Source organism: Anolis sagrei, chromosome X, assembly GCF_037176765.1.
Source record: "Anolis sagrei isolate rAnoSag1 chromosome X, rAnoSag1.mat, whole genome shotgun sequence".
NCBI lineage: Eukaryota > Metazoa > Chordata > Lepidosauria > Squamata > Dactyloidae > Anolis > Anolis sagrei.
This window is the reverse complement of record NC_090034.1, coordinates 53,387,048-53,406,710: the sequence shown is the minus strand read 5'-3', so window position 1 is coordinate 53,406,710 and position 19,663 is coordinate 53,387,048. Positions and strand designations below refer to the sequence as shown.

General features: G+C 43.6%; 2 protein-coding genes across 3 annotated transcripts in view; one reads left to right on the top strand and one right to left on the bottom strand.

The window, feature by feature from the left end:
* The window catches only part of TJP3 (tight junction protein 3), a 38,290-nt gene extending 34,537 nt beyond the window's left edge, over nucleotides 1-3,753 (top strand). For both annotated transcript variants that reach the window (XM_060785030.2, XM_060785029.2), the window contains exons 19-20: nucleotides 2,138-2,190; nucleotides 2,335-3,753. In XM_060785030.2, the coding sequence (XP_060641013.2) occupies nucleotides 2,138-2,190; nucleotides 2,335-2,443 (162 nt within the window). In that variant the 3' untranslated portion in view covers nucleotides 2,444-3,753. The remainder of the gene's footprint in view (nucleotides 1-2,137; nucleotides 2,191-2,334) is intronic.
* A 668-nt stretch (nucleotides 3,754-4,421) lies between these two features.
* Nucleotides 4,422-18,595, bottom strand: APBA3 (amyloid beta precursor protein binding family A member 3). Its single transcript, XM_067473430.1, has 12 exons — nucleotides 18,430-18,595; nucleotides 15,380-15,667; nucleotides 12,848-13,499; nucleotides 12,471-12,510; nucleotides 10,316-10,479; nucleotides 9,961-10,047; nucleotides 9,514-9,672; nucleotides 8,227-8,445; nucleotides 6,891-7,103; nucleotides 5,303-5,422; nucleotides 5,003-5,143; nucleotides 4,422-4,762 (listed from the first exon to the last, which is right to left on the bottom strand). Exons 2-12 carry the CDS (start codon nucleotides 15,634-15,636, stop codon nucleotides 4,691-4,693), a joined length of 2,124 nt encoding a protein of 707 aa, XP_067329531.1. The 5' UTR covers nucleotides 15,637-15,667; nucleotides 18,430-18,595; the 3' UTR covers nucleotides 4,422-4,690.
* Nucleotides 18,596-19,663: the final 1,068 nt, after the last annotated feature.

Below are 19,663 nucleotides of genomic sequence, written 5' to 3'. Positions count from 1 at the left end.
GAGCGGTAATGGCACGATCATCAGCATAGATGAAACTCTCTGTCCCTTTTGGCAGTGGCTGGTCATTTGTGTACATGTTGAACATGGATTAAGCAAGCACCCTCCCCTGAGGCAGGCCGTTCTTCTGTTTCCGTCATCTGCTTCTCTGGCCCTGGAACTCAACAAAAAAGCTCCTGTTTTGTGCTCTGGAGTTGAAGTGTGGGGAAAGAGAAGATGCAAAAGAAAAGAAAAGAAAAGAAAAAGAAGGAAAGAATTAAAATACGTAGATGTATATTGACTTCCACCTTCATTTTCCCTGGATCATGTTGTTCTATCCTCTTAGTTTCTTTATTTGGATAACTCACGGTCACTTCTCTGTTGTAATCTGTAATTTTTATCCTCTTTTAAGGGGTACAGAAGTATTGTGGGATCTGTTGACTTTTCAGGTAGTCCTTATATAATGTCCAATCTGTAGGTGTTAATGGTTTTCCCTTTGGGTCTTTTAAGTAGAACGTCAGTATATCCATGTCCATGATTTCCCAGAGTTTATTTTCCCATTCTTCTTTAGTAGCCCACTCTTTTGTTTTCCATTGTGATTCTGGCAGCTGTTGTTATGTAAGTGAATAATTTATCCTTATTTCTATCAAGGTCAATGTCTCCATCCGTCATTCCAAGAAGGAAGTATTCTGGTTTGAGTTGCACTGTAGTTTGTAAGATCTTCTGTGAAGCTTCCTGTATGATTTTCCAGTATTTTTTTTTTTGCAATAGAACAAGTCCACCACATATGATATAGTGTTCCCACCTGTGTTTGACATTTTCAACAATTGTTTTGGGGCTCTTTATACATTAGGCCCAGTTTCTGTGGGGTCATGTACCAAGGAAAGAACATATGGTTGTTTTATGACTTCCATTCTAGTCCTCTGTGGTTTTCTGCTTTTCTTGTTTTCCCTTTTAAAGAGTGTTTTTTTAAATAACTTCTATTCCCCTTTCTTCTGTTGAATTTCTGGGCTTGTCCTTGTTCCAACATCATCTCTTCTGATTTTTTATATAGTTCTCAAACAGTCTCCAGTCTGTTTAATTGGTTTGCCAGTATTCTTCTTAATTAGGAATGTTGGTTTGTCCATATCTTTAATCTCCATAACTTTATTGATCCATAAGTCTGTGTTTGGTATTTCCTCCAATTTCCAAAACTTTGAAGAAGCAATTCTAGCTGCGGTTGTTATGTACGTAAACAAAATATCTTTGTTCACATCTAGAGCTAATTCTTTGTCTGTTATTCCTAGTAAATAATACTTTGTCTGTTATTACTAGTAAATAATACTCCGGTTTCCTAGGATATTTCATTTCAAGAATTTTTTTGGCATTCTTCATGTATGGATTTCCAATATCTGGTTGCTGCTTTTTTTCCCCTTTCTACTCACCATTGCCATCTAGTGTTTTGTCATATATTGCAGAAACATTTTTCAACCAAATCCATATGGCAGTTAGTGTTATCAAACAGGCTTGTTTGATAAAAAGAAAAGGTTCAAAACTCATTTCAGATGTAGAGGACACTGGTGGTTCGATTCTAAAGTCAATTCCAATTTTCATAGAAAAAAACGTTCAAAACTTTTCGAAACTTCTGAGACTTCCGAATCCTTTCATTAATGGTTTGAAAGTGTTATTTCCTGTTTAATTGGGTGGTCTTTACTTTGAAAGTAGTTGTTTTACCCAGAAGCAGGGAAAAGCAAGCGGAGGAAAGTCCTTCCTTCTCCGGTTTAAAACTGGCTTCTCTGGCTTGAGCCAAAAGCGGGAAAAGCAAACGGAGGAAATTCATCCTTCTCTGGTTTATATCTGGCTTCTCTGGCTTTAAAACTGGCTTCTCTGGCTTTAGCCGAGGCCAGGGACCAGAAGCGGGGGGAGCCGAATCATTTCCGACTCACTTCCTGAGTTGGAAGAAACATGGCGAGACTAGCTTCAGAAGGGCAAAGGGACTACCGGTTTCCTAAAAAAGTTCAAAATCGCTTCCAAAAGGTAATTTTTCCAAATTTATTCTGAATTACGAAGATTCCGATGGTACCTAGCCATGCCCATTGTCAAACTGCATAAGTTCTACAGTGTAGATGCTCCGAATATACAAAGAAGGTGGTCTCTGATTTGTTGTCTTGTCTTCCTACAGCATGACAGCAACCAGCAACCGCAAGGACAGTGGCGGCAAGAAAGCGACATCAGGTACCCGTCCCCAGAGAACAAAAACTATAAGATGGGTCCATATAAAAGGGATCTAGGAGTCTTAATAGACTGGCCATAAGCCAGGAGTGTGATGCAAAAAAGCCCAATGCGATTCTGTTGCTGATGTTTGTATTCCTTTGACAGGGAATATGAGCGCGAGGCCCTGCAGAGGAAGTTCACCAAGGCCCGGGCATACGAGTCGGAGTCAGACGAGGACTACGGCTACGGATGGGGACCGGCCACAGACCTGTAGCCCAATTACATAGACAATGCCTTCTCCGTTTGTGCCTTTCGTTGCCTCCCGTTTGCCCCTCGTTTCCATGGCGGAAGCCCCTTTCAGGAACTTGGGTGTTATAGTCCGTCCGCCCCCTGATGAGAGTTGTAGCCCGGCACCTTTTTGGGTGTGTGTTCCCATTGGCAATTCTGTAACCTTTCCTCCCATTTAAACATCGCTTATCAGTGAATCGGAGAGTGCGAAGCCGATTAGGAAACTACACATCCCAGATTTCCTAAAGGTATGGGTTTGGAAGAGTCCCTTATCCACAAAATGCTTGGGATTAAATGCATTTAAAATAATAATTAAAAAACTGGAATATTTGCATCTACCAAGAGTTATCTCAAGTCGAAAATAGGACATTTGCATATGTTTCACAGACATCATAGCTTTAATACTGTTTTTAGGGGGTGTTTTCTGTATTTTGTGCAACAAGATTTGTTATTCTTCTCCATTCATAGGAATATATATACACACACATATACATAAATATCCTATATAACAATAAAATATGTATGTGTGTGTGTGGCTGGGATAGCCACTTACACAGACAAGCTCCTACCTCCACAAACAGCCAGAGCTCCCACTATGCAGAAGACACCAATGGCCCTCCCTCCAATGACATTGCAGGTTATAGACAGCGCAGTAAACATGTTCAAGAGCCCTGCCAATGTCCTCCACAAACACTGTCCACCACCCAAGTGTAGGCTTTCATACAGGGACAATTTCATCCTAGATTTTATGTATTTCTTCCACCAGACATCCCAGCGTTTCTGACTCTCTCCATTGGTGTGGAATGTGCATGATCCTATCCACCACCTCTCCCTTAACCCTTTCCTATTTTTTTCCATGGCACACAGTAAACAGAGGAATTGATCAGCAACTGAACATACTAGAGAGGTTTGGGGAGAATTCACCATAATTTATAGGAATTGTAGGTCCTGGGATGTATAGTTCATCTGCAATCTAAGAGCACCCTGAACTCCACCAACAATGAACCCGGAACTAACTTGGCACACAGAACCCTCATGACCAACAAAAATACTGGAGGTCTTTGGAGGGATTTATCCGAGTTGTAGTTCACCTACATCCAGAGCACACTATGAACCCAAACAATAATGGATCTGGACCAAACTTGGTATGCATACCAAGGGTTTTGTGGGGAATTGGCCTGGATATTTGGAAGTTGTAGGTAGTGGGATTTATAGTTCACCTGCAATCAATGAGCCCTCTGAACTCTCCCAAAGATGTAATTGGACCAAAATTGGCACACAGAGCTCTCATTACCATTGGGGGAAAATTCACACTGATTTGGAGGAGTTGTAGTTCACCTACATCCAGAGAGCATTGTGAACCCAAATACCAATGGATATGGACCAAACTTGGCACACATACTTGATATGCCGAAATTTGATTACCGGGGGGGGGGGGGGGGGGGAAGTAACCTTCCTTTCTGAGAGTTGTAGTTCACCCACAACCAGAGAAACGGTGACCTCCACCGATGATGGATCTGGACCAAACTTGGCACACAGAACCCCCATGACTAACTCAACCTACTGGGGGGGGGGGGGGGCTTGAGGGGACTGATTCACCATAGTGGGAGTTATAGTTCACCTACAGCCAGAGAGCACACTGGACCCCACCCATGATATATCTAGAGAGCAAACTTGCTCAACATAACCAACTTTCAGTCCTGATGGAGTTTCTGAGGGTTGACCTGGCATGATGTGAGTTGTAGTTCATCCACAACCTTATGCATTTTGTACAATTAAAAGACTTTTTCAAATAACCCAGGCAATGCCATGTCCCCAAGCTAGTGTGTGTGTGTGTGTGTATTCCCCCTCTCTCTACACACACACACACACATATAGAGAGAGAGATGGATTTTTTGGTTCCCATCTTTGTAATAAAGTCTTTTCAAACAAATTATGCCTCTTTTTGCTTCTTTTTAAATTGAGTTTTTACAAAATGCTTTTTAATCCAGTCCTAACCACACACCATCACACAATAAAACACAAGGAAAAGGGAAAAGGGGAGCTAACCCACATTATATAGGGGAAAGATCTTTCTTGCAGACTCAATGATGAATTCTGATGCAACCAAATTGAAAAACTGTGCTTTTCCAAAATGCAACAGCAACAAAAGAAAGAGAAGGCAACCGATTTGTCTGTCCTTTTGCTATGTTTGTAAAAGTCTTTCAGGCTTTCCGTTTGCAGCCATCTTTGCTCAGAGGAAGACCGGTTGCTCCTGTCCGGTCAGAAGGCGGTAGGTTGAAGCCGGCATGGTTTTGATCCGGACCTAAGAAGGAAAAAGCCATAAGAAACAAAGGGAGGGGAGCTGGGGTCGTACTTGGGTGAACTACAGAGCCAACATAGTTGGAGAGATGGGGAAAGGAGAGACAGATCGAAGGAAGAAGAAAGTTTGAATGAGAAGAATGAGAAAAGGAAGGAGAGAAAAGACAGAGACTGAAAGAAGGCACACTCTCTCAGCCTCGCCATGGTGCCTTTGCCTCCCTTTGAGGACTGTGAGGAACCGCACCTCGCGAACGGCCTGCGTAAGGATCTGGATGACTTTTTGGTGGGGCATGGCCACCACGCTCTGGCCGTTGATCTCCAGGATGTGGTGGCCCACCCGGATCCCCCCGCGCTCGGCGATCCCTCCGCGCATCAGGCTGCAGATCTGCAACAAAGGGGGCACCTTTTAGATAGAGATATACAGAAAAACAAGCTCTGCGTCGCCAGTTCAGTCTGGAGCCTGGCTTTACAAGACCTGGAATTGATCCATAGTCAGACACCCACCCCACCCCCAAAAAAAGATAAGGCTTCCCGTGCAACTCACAATGCCGTTCTCCACACAGAAGCCCAGGGGGAACTTGGTGTCGGGCCTCCGCACAATGGCAGTGGTGACCGGCGGGCAGTGAACCACGCTGAGGGTCACCTCCGTCTGGTTCTTCAGCTCCTGGCAAAAAAGAGGAGCAGTCAGAGAAAGGGAAAGGACTGGTTACACACCACAAGAAGGCCTGGCAAAAATACATACATATATACATACACAGACATATATGGCAATGGTCTGTCCTTCCTTCCTCCTCTCCCTCCTTTTCTTTCTTCTCTCCTTCTTTCCTTACTTTTTCTTCCCTTCCTTCTGTTCTTCCTTGTTTTCTCCCTCCCTCTCTCCTTTCTGTCCTATCTTCCTTCTTTCTTTTCTCTCTCTCTCCTTCCTTCCTTCTTTCCTTCCATCCAACCATCCATTCTTTCTTCTTTCCTCCTTCCTAAATCCCTTTCTGTCTTTCTTTCTTCACTCCCTTCTTTCTGTTCGTCCTTCTTTTCTTTTCTCACTCCCTTTTTTTCTTCCTTCCTTCTTTCCTCCCTTCTTCTCATACTTCTTTCCTTCTTTCCTCACTCCCTTCTTTTTGTCCTTCCTTCTTTTTTTCCTCCCTCCCTCCCTCCTTTCTTTCTATCCTTCCTTCTTTTTTCCTCACTCCCTTCTTTCTGTCCTTCCTTCTTTCTTTCTTTCTTTCTTCCCTCCCTCCCTTCCCCTCCCTCCCTTTCTTTCCTCACTCCCTTCTTCCCATCCTTCTTTTTTTCCCTACTCCCTTCTTTCTTTCCTCTCTCCTTCCCTTCTTCCCATCCTTCTTTCTTTCCTCACTCCCTTCTTTCTGTCCTTCTTTCTTTCCTCTCTCCTTTCCTTCTTTCTGTCCTTCCTTCCTTCTTTCCTCACTCCTTCCTTTCTGTCCTTCCTTCTTTCTTTCCCCACTCTCTTCTTTCTGTCTTTCCTTCTTTCTTTCTTTCTTTCTTTCTTTCTTTCTTTCTTTCTTTCTTTCTTTCTTTCTTTTCTCCCTCCCTTCTTCCCATCCTTCTTTCTTTCCTCACTCCCTTCTTTCTTTCCTCTCTCCTTCCCTTCTTTCTGTCCTTCCTCCTTTCTTTCCTCCCTCCCGTCTATCCTTCCTTCCTTCTTTCCCCACTCTCTTCTTTCTGTCTTTCTTTCTTTCTTTCTTTCTTTCTTTTCTCCCTCCCTTCTTCCCATCCTTCCTTCCTTCCTCACTCCCTTCTTTCTGTCCTCCCTTCCTTCTTTCCTCCCTCCCCTTACTTCCTTATCCTAGAAGGCCACCATCCAATCTTCCTCTCTTCCTCCCACCCTCCCTTTCTTTCTTCTCTTTGCCCTCCTCCCTCCCTCACTCCATTCCTTCAACCATCCATCCTCCCCCCCCCCCATTTATCTGTCACTGAGCAGCAGCCAAGCCACTCCACCCCCTTTTTCTTCCCCAGTCCTGTGACAGAGGGCCACTTCACCTCACCTCACCTCATCTTCGCTCTTTTCCCTTTCCTCCCGTTGTCCAAATCCCTTTGGCCAATGAAAGGTCTTGTGGGAAAGGTCTGGTCCAGATCCCACCCGCCTCCCGACATGCTTTGAGCCCTGCACGTCTCACCCGGAGGATGCTCTGGGAGGTGGCCAAGGGCAGTCCCACCAGGCTGGTCCCATTGGCAGCCGTGATGCGGTCCCCAATGCTCAGCTTTCCCGACCGTTCAGCTGGTCCTCCGTGCATCAGATTGGCGATGACCACCGTGGGCAGCAAGGAGCCCCAGCCAGACTCCACCACTGCCAGGCCCAGGATCGCCCCCTTTGGCTTCAGGATCACAACCTGCAGCCACAAAAGAGGACACAGGAGAGGAAGCACACCATTAGAAGGGGGCCCAAAAGGGCATCCAGTCCAACCTCTTTCGATCAGGAAGGGAGACATAGTCAAAATCCTTCCAATAATGGACATCCAGCCTCAGTCCAAAAGCCTCCACTCCACTGGAAGAGGCACCCAGAGGTCATGTAGTCCAACCACCTTTGGCCAGGCAGGAAGACAGTCAAAGCCCTCCCAACAGATGGCCATCCAGCCTCAGTTCAAAAATAATATAATAATCATATATGATATAACAATGAAATGGGATTATACATATATGTAAATTATATATCATAATTATATCATTATATATAATATAGTAAGTAATATATGCGATATTACAAACAGTGTAATATATACATATATAATAAATACATTATGTAAGTATATGTAATGTAATAATTATATATTTATTACTAGCTGTGCCCTGCCACGTGTTGCTGTGGACTACAGTAAGAATTTTCGAAGTAGAGGTAGCTATCTGGACTATTAAGAAAGAGAGGTACCTACCTGCCTGTTCTCCCCCCCCCCCCCTTTTTCTTCCCCTTCCCCTTCCTCTCCTTTCTTCTGGATTGTGAGGAGTTTTGTTGCCAAATTTGGGGTCACTTCGCCCCGTAGTTTTTTTGTTTTTAACGTACTCACGATGCACAGAGCATTTATATATCTCTGAATATAGATATATAAATATAATAAATATTTATTATATATATTCATTATATAATTGATAATTATAATTATTATATACGATAATAATTGTATATAGTTATTATATTACATCATTATATATAATGTTGAAATTATATAATTATATACGATATAATAAATAATATAGTAATCATATATGATAAAATAATTAAATGGTATAACTCATATACCTATACAATGAGACTTCAGTATTGACGGATTTTCAGGGTCGAACCCCAGTGGCTATTGAGAGCCTGCTAAACTTTCTTTTATCTTCTCACTCCAAACTCATGGGATCATGAAATGATCAATCCCAAATTAGGTTCCAAATTAATGCAATTCCTTTGACGAAGGGGCCTTTCGTAGCAATCCCACTTGCCGCATCCCGCTTCTGGAACTTTGTCCTTACCTTCTCGCAGTTCTCTTGCTTGGAGAAGTGGGCCAGGTCGGCGTTGTACAGCTCCTCGCCTTGTGCCCGGATGGCGGCGGCGTCTTCATCGTCGTCTTCATCATCGTTGTGACCCGGAGAGGAGGGGCCCAGCTGCTGGGGAGTGATGCCGCTGGCCCTCAAGAAGAGCTGGTAAGCAACACTGAAGGCCTGGCCAATGGCTTGGGCAACCAGCTGGGCCTGCAGGTAAAGACAGGGAAGCAGCAGGGATCACCATTGCATCTTGGGGTGTCTTTCTTAATGGCAGAAGGGGGTTGGACTGGATGGCCATCGGTCGAAAGGGACTGGATGGTGCCTTCCTTAATGGCGGAAGAGGGTCGGACTGGATGGCCATCTGTCAGGAGGGATTGGGTGGTGCCTTCCTTAATGGCAGAAGAGGGTCGGACTGGATGGGCATCTGTCGGGAGGGATTGGAAGGTGCCTTCCTTAATGGCGGAAGAGGGTTGGACTGGATGGGCATCTGTCAGGAGGGATTGGATGGTCCCTCCTTAATGGCACATGGGGGTTGAACTGGACGACCATCTGTCAGGAGGGATTGGATGGTGCCTTCCTTAATGGCAGAAAGGGGTTGCACTGGTTGGCCATCTGTCGGCAGGGACTGGATGGTGCTTTCCTTAATAGTGGAAGAGGGTTGGACTGGATGGCCATCTGTCAGGAGGGATTGGATGGTCCCTCCTTAATGGCACATGGAGGTTGAACTGGATGGGCATCTGTTGGGAGGGATTGGATGGTGCCTTCCTCAATGGCAGAAGAGGATTGGACTGGATGGCCATCTGTCAGGAGGGATTGGATGGTGCCTTCCTCAATGGCAGAAGAGGGTTGGACTGGATGACCATCTGTTGGGAGGGATTGGATGGTCCCTTTGTTAATGGCAGAAGGGGGTCAGACTGAATGGCCATCTGTCAGGAGGGATTGGATGATCCCTCCTTAATGGCACATGGGGGTTGAACTGGATGGGCATCTGCTGGGAGGGATTGGATGGTGCCTTCCTTAATGGTGGAAGAGGGTTGGACTGGATGGTCATCTGTCACAAGGGATTGGATGGTGCGTTCCTTAATGGCGGAAGAGGGTTGGACTGGATGGCCATCTGTCAGGAGGGATTGGATGGTGCCTTCCTTAACGGCAGAAGGGGGTTGGACTGGATGGCCATCTATAAGGAGGGATTGGATGGTGCTTTCCTTAATGGAAGAATGGTGGAACCTATGGATACAAAATGCTTGCTAATATATCTGATGTGAAAGGTCTTACATCGGCCGAGTGAAAGACGTGGCAGATCATTTTGTAGAGCGGCTTCTCCGGGGAAGAGTCTGTCCTGCGAGGGAGTTTCCGGCGGGCCATCAGTACAACCACGTTCCCAATGTCCGCAATGAAAGAAATGGTCTGCAGGGGGTGGTCCATCATGGCCTCCTGAGGCGGGAAAGCAAGAGAAAAAAGGGGATTGTGGAGCTGGAGAAGGGAGAAAGTTGCCCTTTAGATGAGAGGCAAAGATATAAAAACCAATTTATATGCAGATGACGCCACAGTCCTAATAGGCATCATGGAGGATTCGGTAAAGACATTAACAAAAAGTAATTTTAGAAATTGAAAAGTTGATAGGCAAAGATGGAAGGGAGCTGGAGAAGGGAGAAAGTCACATCTTCTCATCAGCTTTTCCTTATTAAAGTGTTGATTTCTGGCTCTTCTTTCTCAGCTCACCTGGGAGTCGGTCGTAAGGACCTTGATCCTCTGCGTTGAGACAAAGAGATCCACTTCCGTCATGGGCTGGGACTCCCCTTCCGGTGCCTGCAAATCCCAAGGCAAGGCTATGAGATAAGCCACCTCCCAAGAAAACCCTTCCGACAGATGGCCATCTAGTCTTACCCCATCTGCCATTAAGGAAGGCACCATCCAATCCCTCCTGACAGAGACTTATCCAGTCGGACCCCCTTTTGCCATTAAGGAAGGCACCATTCAATCCCTCCTGACAGATGGCCATCCAGTCGGACCGTCTTCCGCCATTAAGGAAGGCACCATCCAATCCCTCTCGACAGATGGCCACCCAAAGCCTCACCTTCACCCGGTCCATGGCCTCCTGGGCTTGTGCCATGCGGACGCTGCTTGGGGGGCTCCTCTCCGAAACCAGCTGTGTGGAGCCCAGGTATTTTGCCGCAAAGAGTACCCCTTCGCGCAGGTCTTCGGGGTCACAAGGGCCTGGGGCTGCGGCTGAGAGGTCGTCTGAGGACAAGGAAGGGAAGGGAGGGCACAGCCCTTCTAGTCCTCATTGAGGGCAGCTCAACACAGCCTGCTCCAAAGAACCTCTTGCATTGAGACGAGCGAGAGAGGACTGAGATGGCGACGACAACAACACTATGCAACACAATTTTTGTTCCTGCGTTTTAAGTGTCATTCCCTAATTGGTTCTATCATTAAAACATGGAAAAGTTTATTAAAACTGCAAAAACATTGCAGAAAGGACATTCTGCAGCACATTTGGTTCTAGATTTTCAATGAATATCTCATCATAGAGTCTCAACCAATTCAAGTTTCTGGAGCATAACAAGTACTTTCAAAGAAAGGACTGCACAATTAAACAGGAAATAACATTTTCAAAACAGGAACAGGTTTTTTTTTCAAATTTTGTTACATAGTTGTAGCATCATCATCATCGCCTCTCCCTATCATCATCATCATCATCATCTTTGCTATTATTATTATTATTGTCTCACCCTATCATCATCTATTATTTTTGTTGTTGTTTATTCGTTCAGTCATTATCATAATTAACACTCCTCCATATCATCTATTTTTATTATTATTATTACTACTATTATCATTAGCACAACTCCCTATCATCATCATCATCATCATCATCATCATCATCTATTATTATTATAGAGCCGGGCTTTAGCACAGTGGGTTAAACCACCAACTGCAGAAAATCTTGCCAATTGAAAGGTCGAAAGTTCAAGCCCGGGTTGAGGTGAGCTCCCAACTGTCAGCCCAGCTTTTGGCATATCAAGTATGTGTGCCATGTGTGGTCCAGATACATCAGTGTTTGGGGTCACAGTGCTCTCTGGATGTAGGCAAATTACAATTCCTATAAATCCCTCCAGTGTTTTTGGTTGGTCTTGGGGGTTCGGTGTGCCAAGTTAATTTCAGGTCCATCATTGTTGGAGTTCAAAGTGCTCTTAGACTGCAGGTGAACTATACTTCCCAGTACTTACAACTCCTATAAATCATGGTGAATTCTCTCCAAACCTATGTTCAGTTGCTGATCAACTCCTTTGTTTGCTGTGTGCCTTAGAAAAGAGTAGGAAAGGGTGAAGGGGGAGGCAGTGGGTGGGGCCATGCAAATTCCACACCAATGGAGAGAGAAAGAAACACTGGGATGCCTGTGGTGAAGGAAACACATACAATCTAAGATGAAATTGTCCCCATCACTTGGGTGGTGGGCAGTATTGTGTTTGTGGAGGACCTTGGCAGGGCTCTTGTATAGGTTTATGGTGCTTACTATAACCTGTAATGTAATTGGAGGGAGAGCCATTGGTGTCTCCTGAGGCGTGGGAGCTATAGCTGTTTGTGGAGGTGGGAGCCTGTCTGTGTAAGTGGACACCCCAGCCACGCACACATACATATTATTACTTTTATTATGTGTTTAGATTATTAATATCATTATTAGTGACTCTCCCTATCAACATAATCATCATCATCGTCAATGCCTCTCCCAATTACTATCATCACCTAAAAAAATAATTGTCATAATCATAATTAATGTTTCTCTGTATAATTATCATCAACATCTGTCATCATTAATGCCTTTTCCTATTGTTGTTATTATTATTATCCTTATTAACAGCTCTTTCTATTATTATTATTATTGTTATCATCATTTTGCCTCTTCCTATAGATCGAGGTAGATTAAAGACAAAATATAACTTAAAGGAAAACTGGAAGGAAAGGAGAGAAAGCAAAGGGAAGGAAGAAGGGAAAGAAGGAAGAGAAAGACACAGAGAAAGAGAATAAGGAAGTGAGATAGAGGAGAGCAGAGCAGAGAAAGGGGCAAGACAGAGAGGAAAAACAGGGAAAAAAGAAAGAAAGAAAGAAAGAAAGAAAGAAAGAAAGGAAGGAAGAAAGAAAGACAGAAAGAATACCAGATTTCTGTCCCACTTAAAATCTTAAATGCCGGACCCCAGACCCATTTTACCAGTCACTCTTTTTTTTCTCACCTTCTTGGTAAACGGGGAAGGAGGAGATATCGCCTTTGTTCTGACAAAGCAAGAGAGAGAGAGAGAGAAGATTCAGGGGAAGGAGAAAGATGGATATGGGATTACACTATTGACAAAATAATTTGGTTTTCAAAATAAAGGGGACCCTCTGTTGGGAGGGCTGAGACTGTGTCACCCTGTCTGGCTGGAAGGGGTTGGACTGGATGGCCTTTAGGGGACCCTTCCAACTTGACATCCTGTCTGCGCAGAAAGGGGTTGGACTGGATGGCCTCTGGGGCCCCTTCCAGCTCTCCATTGTATCTGTGCAAAAGGGGGTTGGACTGGATGGCCTTTGGGGCTCCTTCCAACTCTACGATTGCTACGATTGCCTTGCTTACCTCTTGTGCCTCGCTGCCAGGGGATGGCTGTTCCAACCGCTCACTCGCCGGCTCTGACGTGGCCTCCTCCTCCTGCCGAACATCTTCATTTGGACCTGGCATGGAGGATGGTCCCCCTTCCGTCTCTGCCTTTTCGCCCCCCGAAACCGCCTCTGAGTGGGCCAGGGGGGTCCGCTCATCTGCTTCACCCGGGATGCCCCCTTCGTAGTGGAGAAGGCCAAGCAGGTCCTCCCGCTCGGTGTCGGCCGAGAGTAAACTCCGGTTTTTCCGTGGCCCACGGGCGACAACAGCTCCTAATCCGGCGGCAATATGCAGCGGGCAAGGGGTACCTTTCCCTGGTGGATCCCGGCTCTCAGGGAGAAGGCTTTGCTCTTCGCCTCTTCCCAATGCAGACTCCTCTTCACCGTCTGAGGAGGACGGTGGCGAACTGTCTCGGAAGTGCGGGTTGAGTCGCTCGAGGAGGTCTTGGATGAGGTCTGCCCTGGGAACGGTGCTGTCCTCTTCCTCCTTCAACTCCATCGAGGGGTTGCTCTCGTCCGTGCCAGACGGAGCAAGGAGGCTGGAGTCCCCTTCCACGGCTGGGATCTGATCCATCGGCCACTTCGGGGGAGGCTCCTGTTGGAGCGTGATGGCAACATCTTCCATGACATCCCTACAAGAACACCATGCAAAAGAAGAAATTTCAGCCATTTTCATTCACACTGAGCCAGAGTGAAGAGAGAGGGGACCAGGGGACACTTCCACCTTATCTCCTGTGCTATTCTAATAATATAATATAATATAATATAATATAATATAATATAATATAATATAATATAACATAGTATAGTATAGTATAATATAATATAGTACAATATAGTATAATGTAATATATTGTATATACATATATTTTTAAATATTATAATGTAATGCCATATAATAATAATAATAATAATAATAATAATATAATTATATATTTATATTACATGTAATATTACTCATTATATTATGATTTAGTGGTATAGTGCAATATAGCAATGTTTAATGTTGATATTGTACTATGCTAATAATATAATATATTGTATGTCATATATACCTGTAAGCCCCTCTGAGTCCGCTTCGGGGTGAGAAGGGCGGCATATAAATGTCGTAAATAATAAATAAATAAATAAAGACCGTCTCATCTGTCTGCTTACACATCCATCGATCCACCCGCCTGCCTGCCCCTCCATCTACCTGTCACTCTCCTGCTCTCACTCACTATAAATCCATTGATCCATCCACTCGTCTATCCATCCACCTACCTACCTACCTACCTACTACCATCTATTAATCCATCCACACATCTGTCTCTATTCCCATTGATCCATCTACCTACTTACCTATGAGTCTAATTATTTGTTCCCATCTGTCCATCCATTTACCCTTCGACCTGTCCGCCTGTCCATCCATCCACCTACCGGTCTTTTATTCTATCTATCAACCTATCTTTCTGAAGGCCAAAACATCTAGGGACCCACAGGTTGAGGACCACTGATCGAATCTATCCATCTATCTATCTTTCTAATTATTTATCGATACATTTACCTATCTGTCTTTCTATCGATCTTTGTATCCTTATCCTCTCTATCCATCCATTCATCTACCTACTTGTCTATCTAATTATCTATTTACCTACCTATCAAATTATTTATTCCTATCTATCCACCCATTTACCTGTCTCTCTTTGTATTGATATTTGTATCCCTGTCTATCCAACTATCCATCTACTTACTTGTCTATCTATCTAAATCTATCTATCCATCTATTTTATTTATCCCTATCTATCCATCCATTTACCTATTCATCTTTTTATAGATTGATCTGTCTGATCTATCTATCTATCTATCCATCCATTTACTTGTCTTTCTATCAGTCTTTGTATCCATCCATCCATCTACTTACTTGTCTATCCAGATCTATCTATCTATCTATCTATCTATCTATCTATCTATCTATATTATTTATTCCTATCTATCCATCTATCCACCTATTTATCTATCCATCGACTGATCTGTCTATACTGTATATCCATCCATCCACCTATCTGTCTGTCTATGTATCTTTCTATCTATCCATCCATTTACCTAACTGTCCATCTTTCTATCAATCTTTGTATCCGTCTATCTATCCATCCATCCATCTACCCACTTGTCTGTCTATCTATCTATCTATCTATCTATCTATCTATCTATCTATCTATCCCTATCTAGTCATCCATTTACCTGTCTTTTTATCAATCTTTGTATCTCTGTCTATCCATCTATCCCTTTACTTACTTGTCTATCTAATTATCTAACTCTATCTATCTATCTATCTATCTTATTTATCCCCATCTGTCCATCCATTTACCTATCCATCCATCTGTCTATCTATTGATCAATCTGTCTGTCCTATCTATCTATCTATCTATCTCTCTCTCTCTCTCTCTCTCTTCCCCTATCCCTATGTATCCATTCATCCTCCCACCTTTCTGCCCACCTGCCCATCTGTCTGTGGGTGTCTCCATCTTACCTGGGCCCTTCCAAGAGCCCCATGTCTGCCTGTCCCTCTGCTGTCTCCGTGGGATCCCCCCTCGCCGGCCTCTCATCCATTCCAGGCCCCCCAGATCCCACGTTGGGAGGCACCAGAGGGGCTACGAAGTCAGCACAATGAGGCCCAGGCACTTCCTGGATGGAGGGAAGGTCTTGGGGGTCTGGGGCCTCTTCCAGATCTATAGATCTCGGCCCCAGAAGAGCCTCCACCTTGAGCTCCATGCTCCTGTCGGCCATGACGGTTTGGGGAGAATGGGGTAGCCCTACACTGTGAAAGAATCAAAGAATCATAGAATCAAAAGAGCTGCAAGAAACCACATGGATCATCTAGTCCAACCCCCTGCAACCTCCCACAGAGACACAATAGAGGTCCATTGGTAAAGAGGGGCCCCCATATCCATATATATATACACACACATATATATGTGTGTGTGTGCTTATCTATATAAATATATAAATGTATATAACACATACATAAATGCACATATATATATAATAACTTTATATGTACCTATATACATGTATATTGTGTGTATTATATATACATACAATATATAATAACTGTATATGCTGTATATATAGTAACTTTATATGGTGCTTACTTATATAACTGTATATAATATATACATTCTCTCACACACACATATATAATAACTTTATATGATATCTATCTATATGTATATTCAATATACATATATAGAATATATACTTTTATATGACACACATATACATAGTAATTTTATATGACATCTACTGATCTATTTATTTTATTGTGATGCTTGTTTTATGCTTTTGTGTTATTTTATTGTAATGCACTACTGGGCTTGGCCTCATGTAAGCTGCCCCGAGTCCCCTTTGGGGAGATGGTGGCGGGGTACAAATAAAGATTATTATTATTATTATTATTATTATTATTATTATTAAAATGTTGTATGTACATATAATATAACAACCTATATAAAAGCTAACCTAAGCAACCAAAGATGCCCTGATATGAAAAGACAATACAAAATTCTCATGTCCTTCAAAAATACAATATCATAGTAGATAGGTATCCCATATATATATATAGCATAAAGTCAATATACATTGTATATATGTAGACATGATACACTTATATATACCATGTAAAGTTATTATCTATCTATACCATGTTATTATCTATCTATACACATAATAAAAGTGAATATATGTATGTGTGGATGTGGCTGGGGTGTCCAGTTACACAGACAAGCTCCTGCCTCCACAAACAGCTATAGCTCCCACAACTCAGGAGACACCAAAGACACTGCAGGTTATAGTGAGTGCCATGAACATGTCCAAGAGCCCTGCCACTGTCCTCCACAAACACCACACTGCCCACCACCCAAGTGAAGGCTTTCATACAGGGACAATTTCATTCTAGATTTTATGTTTCCTCCACAACAGGCATCCCAGTGTTTCAGACTCTTTCCATTGGTGTGGAATTTGCATGACCCCACCCACTGCCTCTTCCTTAATCATTTCCTATTCTTTTCTATGGCAAACAGCAAACAGAGGAATTGATCAGCAACTGAACATAGTTGAGAGGCTTGGGGAGAATTCACCATGATTTATAGGAGTTGTAAGTCCTGGGATGTATAGTTCACCTGCAATCTAAGAGCACCCTGAACTCCACCAGCAATGGACCTGGAACTAACTTGTCACACAGAACTGCCATGACCAAGAGCACTCTGACCTCCACCAATGATGGACCTAGAACTAATTTGTCACACAGAAGCCCCATAACCAATAAAAAATACTGGAGGTCTTTGGAAGAATTTATAGGAGTTGTAGTTCACCGACATCCAGAGCGTACTATGAACTCAAACAAAGATGGGTCTGGACCAAACTTAGCATGCATAGCTGATATGCAGACATTTGAATACTGGTGCATTTTGAGGGGAATTGGCCTGGACATTTTGGAATTGTAGGTACTGGGATTTATAGTTCACCTGCAATCAATGAGCCCTCTGAACTCCATCAAAGACGGAATTGGATCACACATGGTACATAGAGCCCCCAGGACCAGGAAAAATACTGGAGGTCTTTGGGGGAAATTCACCTTGATTTGGGGGAGTTGTAGTTCACCTACATCCAGAGAGCACTGTGAACCAAAACACTGATGGATCTGGACCACACTTGGCACACATATCTGATATGCTGAAATTTGTTTTTTTTGGGGGGGTGGGGACAGGGACTACTGACCTTCCTTTCTGGGAGTTGTAATTCACCCACAACCAGAGAAACTGTGACCTCTACTGATGATGGACCTAGACCAAATTTGGCACACAAAACTCCGATGACAAACTCAACCTACTGGAGGGGTTTGAGGGGACTGACTTGCCATCATGGGAGTTGTAGTTCACCTACATCCAGAGAGCACTGTGAACTCAAACACTGATGGATCTGGACTGAACTTGGCACACATATCTGATATCTTGAAATTTGATTACTGAAGGGGTTTGGGGAGAACTGACCTTCCTTTCTAGGAGTTGTAGTTCACCCACAACCAGAGAAATGGTGACCTCCACAGATGGACCTGGACTACCCTTGGCACACAGAACCCCCATGACTAACTAAAACCTACTGGAGGGGTTTGAGGGGACTGACTCACCATAGTGGGAGTTGTCGTTCACCCTACAGCTAGGGAGTACACAGAACCCCACCTATGATGTATCTAGAGCAAAAATGCCCAAGATAACATACGTCAAGTACTGATGGAGTTTCTCGGGGTTAACCTGGCATGATGTCAGTTGTAGTTAATGCAACATTGCCTTTAATTTTCCTTTAACTTTCCAGGATGTTTTTTGTATATGTATTATTGTCTATTGCTATTATTAATTCTGTAAACTTTGTTAACTCAACCCTGAGGATGTTTGACCCCTCGATTGACAATAAACACAACTTTCCAGGAGGTTTTGCAAACTTTGGGAAGAGTTCTAGTTCTCTGTAAAATCCCACCCAGCTTTTATTGCAAAACAAATTGAAATAAAACAATGCAAAACTTACTTCTAGGACACAACGTAGGTTGCAAAGCCTGCATTCAGATGTACACGTGTTCCAGATGCAGGTCTTTACTCCTGGGTTTACATGGAAAGTCTGCCACTTTTTGCTCCCTTCCTGTTGCTGCTGCTTCTCTCTCTCCTGCTCCCCCCCCCCTGTAGTGCTCACATGCTCCACTAAAGGCTCATGGGAAATGGAGTTCTTTTTCAGGAGGGTTCCCAGCTCTGGTAATAGGGAGCCTCCAAAGCTGAAAGAGATGAATTTCTTGGGTATTATTTTAAAGCTATTTTTATTACATTTTTTTTAATTAAAGCTGCCCAATTTTAAATAATCATAAAAATAAATAAAAACACAGGCAATAACATAAAAACAAAACAAAAATATTAGGTAGAAAGATAGATATATAGAAAATTGGAAAGATAGAAATGATGGACCGGGACCAAACTTGGCATGCAGACCTCCCCATGACCCACTTTACATTGCTATGATACTTCATCTTGTTGATGGGAAGCTTCCCACTGGAGTGGAAATCATCTATCAGACAGATGCCAAGCTATTCAACCTCAGTAGACTGAAAGCCAAAACCAAGGTTACAACTCCAATATGCTGATGATAATGTTGTCTGTGCGCATTCAGAAGAAGACCTACAAGCCACTCTAAATATCTTCACAGAAGCATAGAATCATAGAATCAAAGAGTTGGAAGAGACCTCATGGGCCATCCAGTCCAACCCCCTGCCAAGAAGCAGGAATATTGCATTCAAATCACCCCTGACAGATGGCCACCTAGCCTCTGTTTAAAAGCTTCCAAAGAAGGAGCCTCCACCACACTCCGGGGCAGAGAGTTCCACTGCTGAACGGCTCTCACAGTCAGGAAGTTCTTCCTCATGTTCAGATGGAATCTCCTCTCTTGTAGTTTGAAGCCATTGTTCTGTGTCCTAGTCTCCAAGGAAGCAGAAAACAAGCTCCCTCCCTCCTCCCTGTGGCTTCCTCTCACATATTTATACATGGCTATCATATCTCCTCTCAGCCTTCTCTTCTTCAGGTTAAACATGCCCAGCACTTTAAGCCGCTCCTCATAGGGCTTGTTCTCCAGACCCTTGATCATTTTAGTCGCCCTCCTCTGGACACTTTCCAGCTTGTCAATATCTCTCTTGAATTGTGGTGCCCAGAACTGGACACAATATTCCAGGTGTGGTCTAACCAAAGCAGAATAGAGGGGTAGCATGACTTCCCTGGAC

Excerpts from the sequence above, each read along its gene's own strand:
- APBA3 (XM_067473430.1), bottom strand. The coding sequence starts at position 15,636 with ATGGCCGACAGGAGCATGGAGCTCAAGGTGGAGGCTCTTCTGGGGCCG. Across the intron at positions 12,511-12,847 it reads CTGGCAGCGAGGCACAAGAG|AACAAAGGCGATATCTCCTC; the intron begins GTAAGCAAGGCA and ends TTGCTTTGTCAG. Across the intron at positions 7,104-8,226 it reads AGCAAGAGAACTGCGAGAAG|GTTGTGATCCTGAAGCCAAA; the intron begins GTAAGGACAAAG and ends TTGTGGCTGCAG.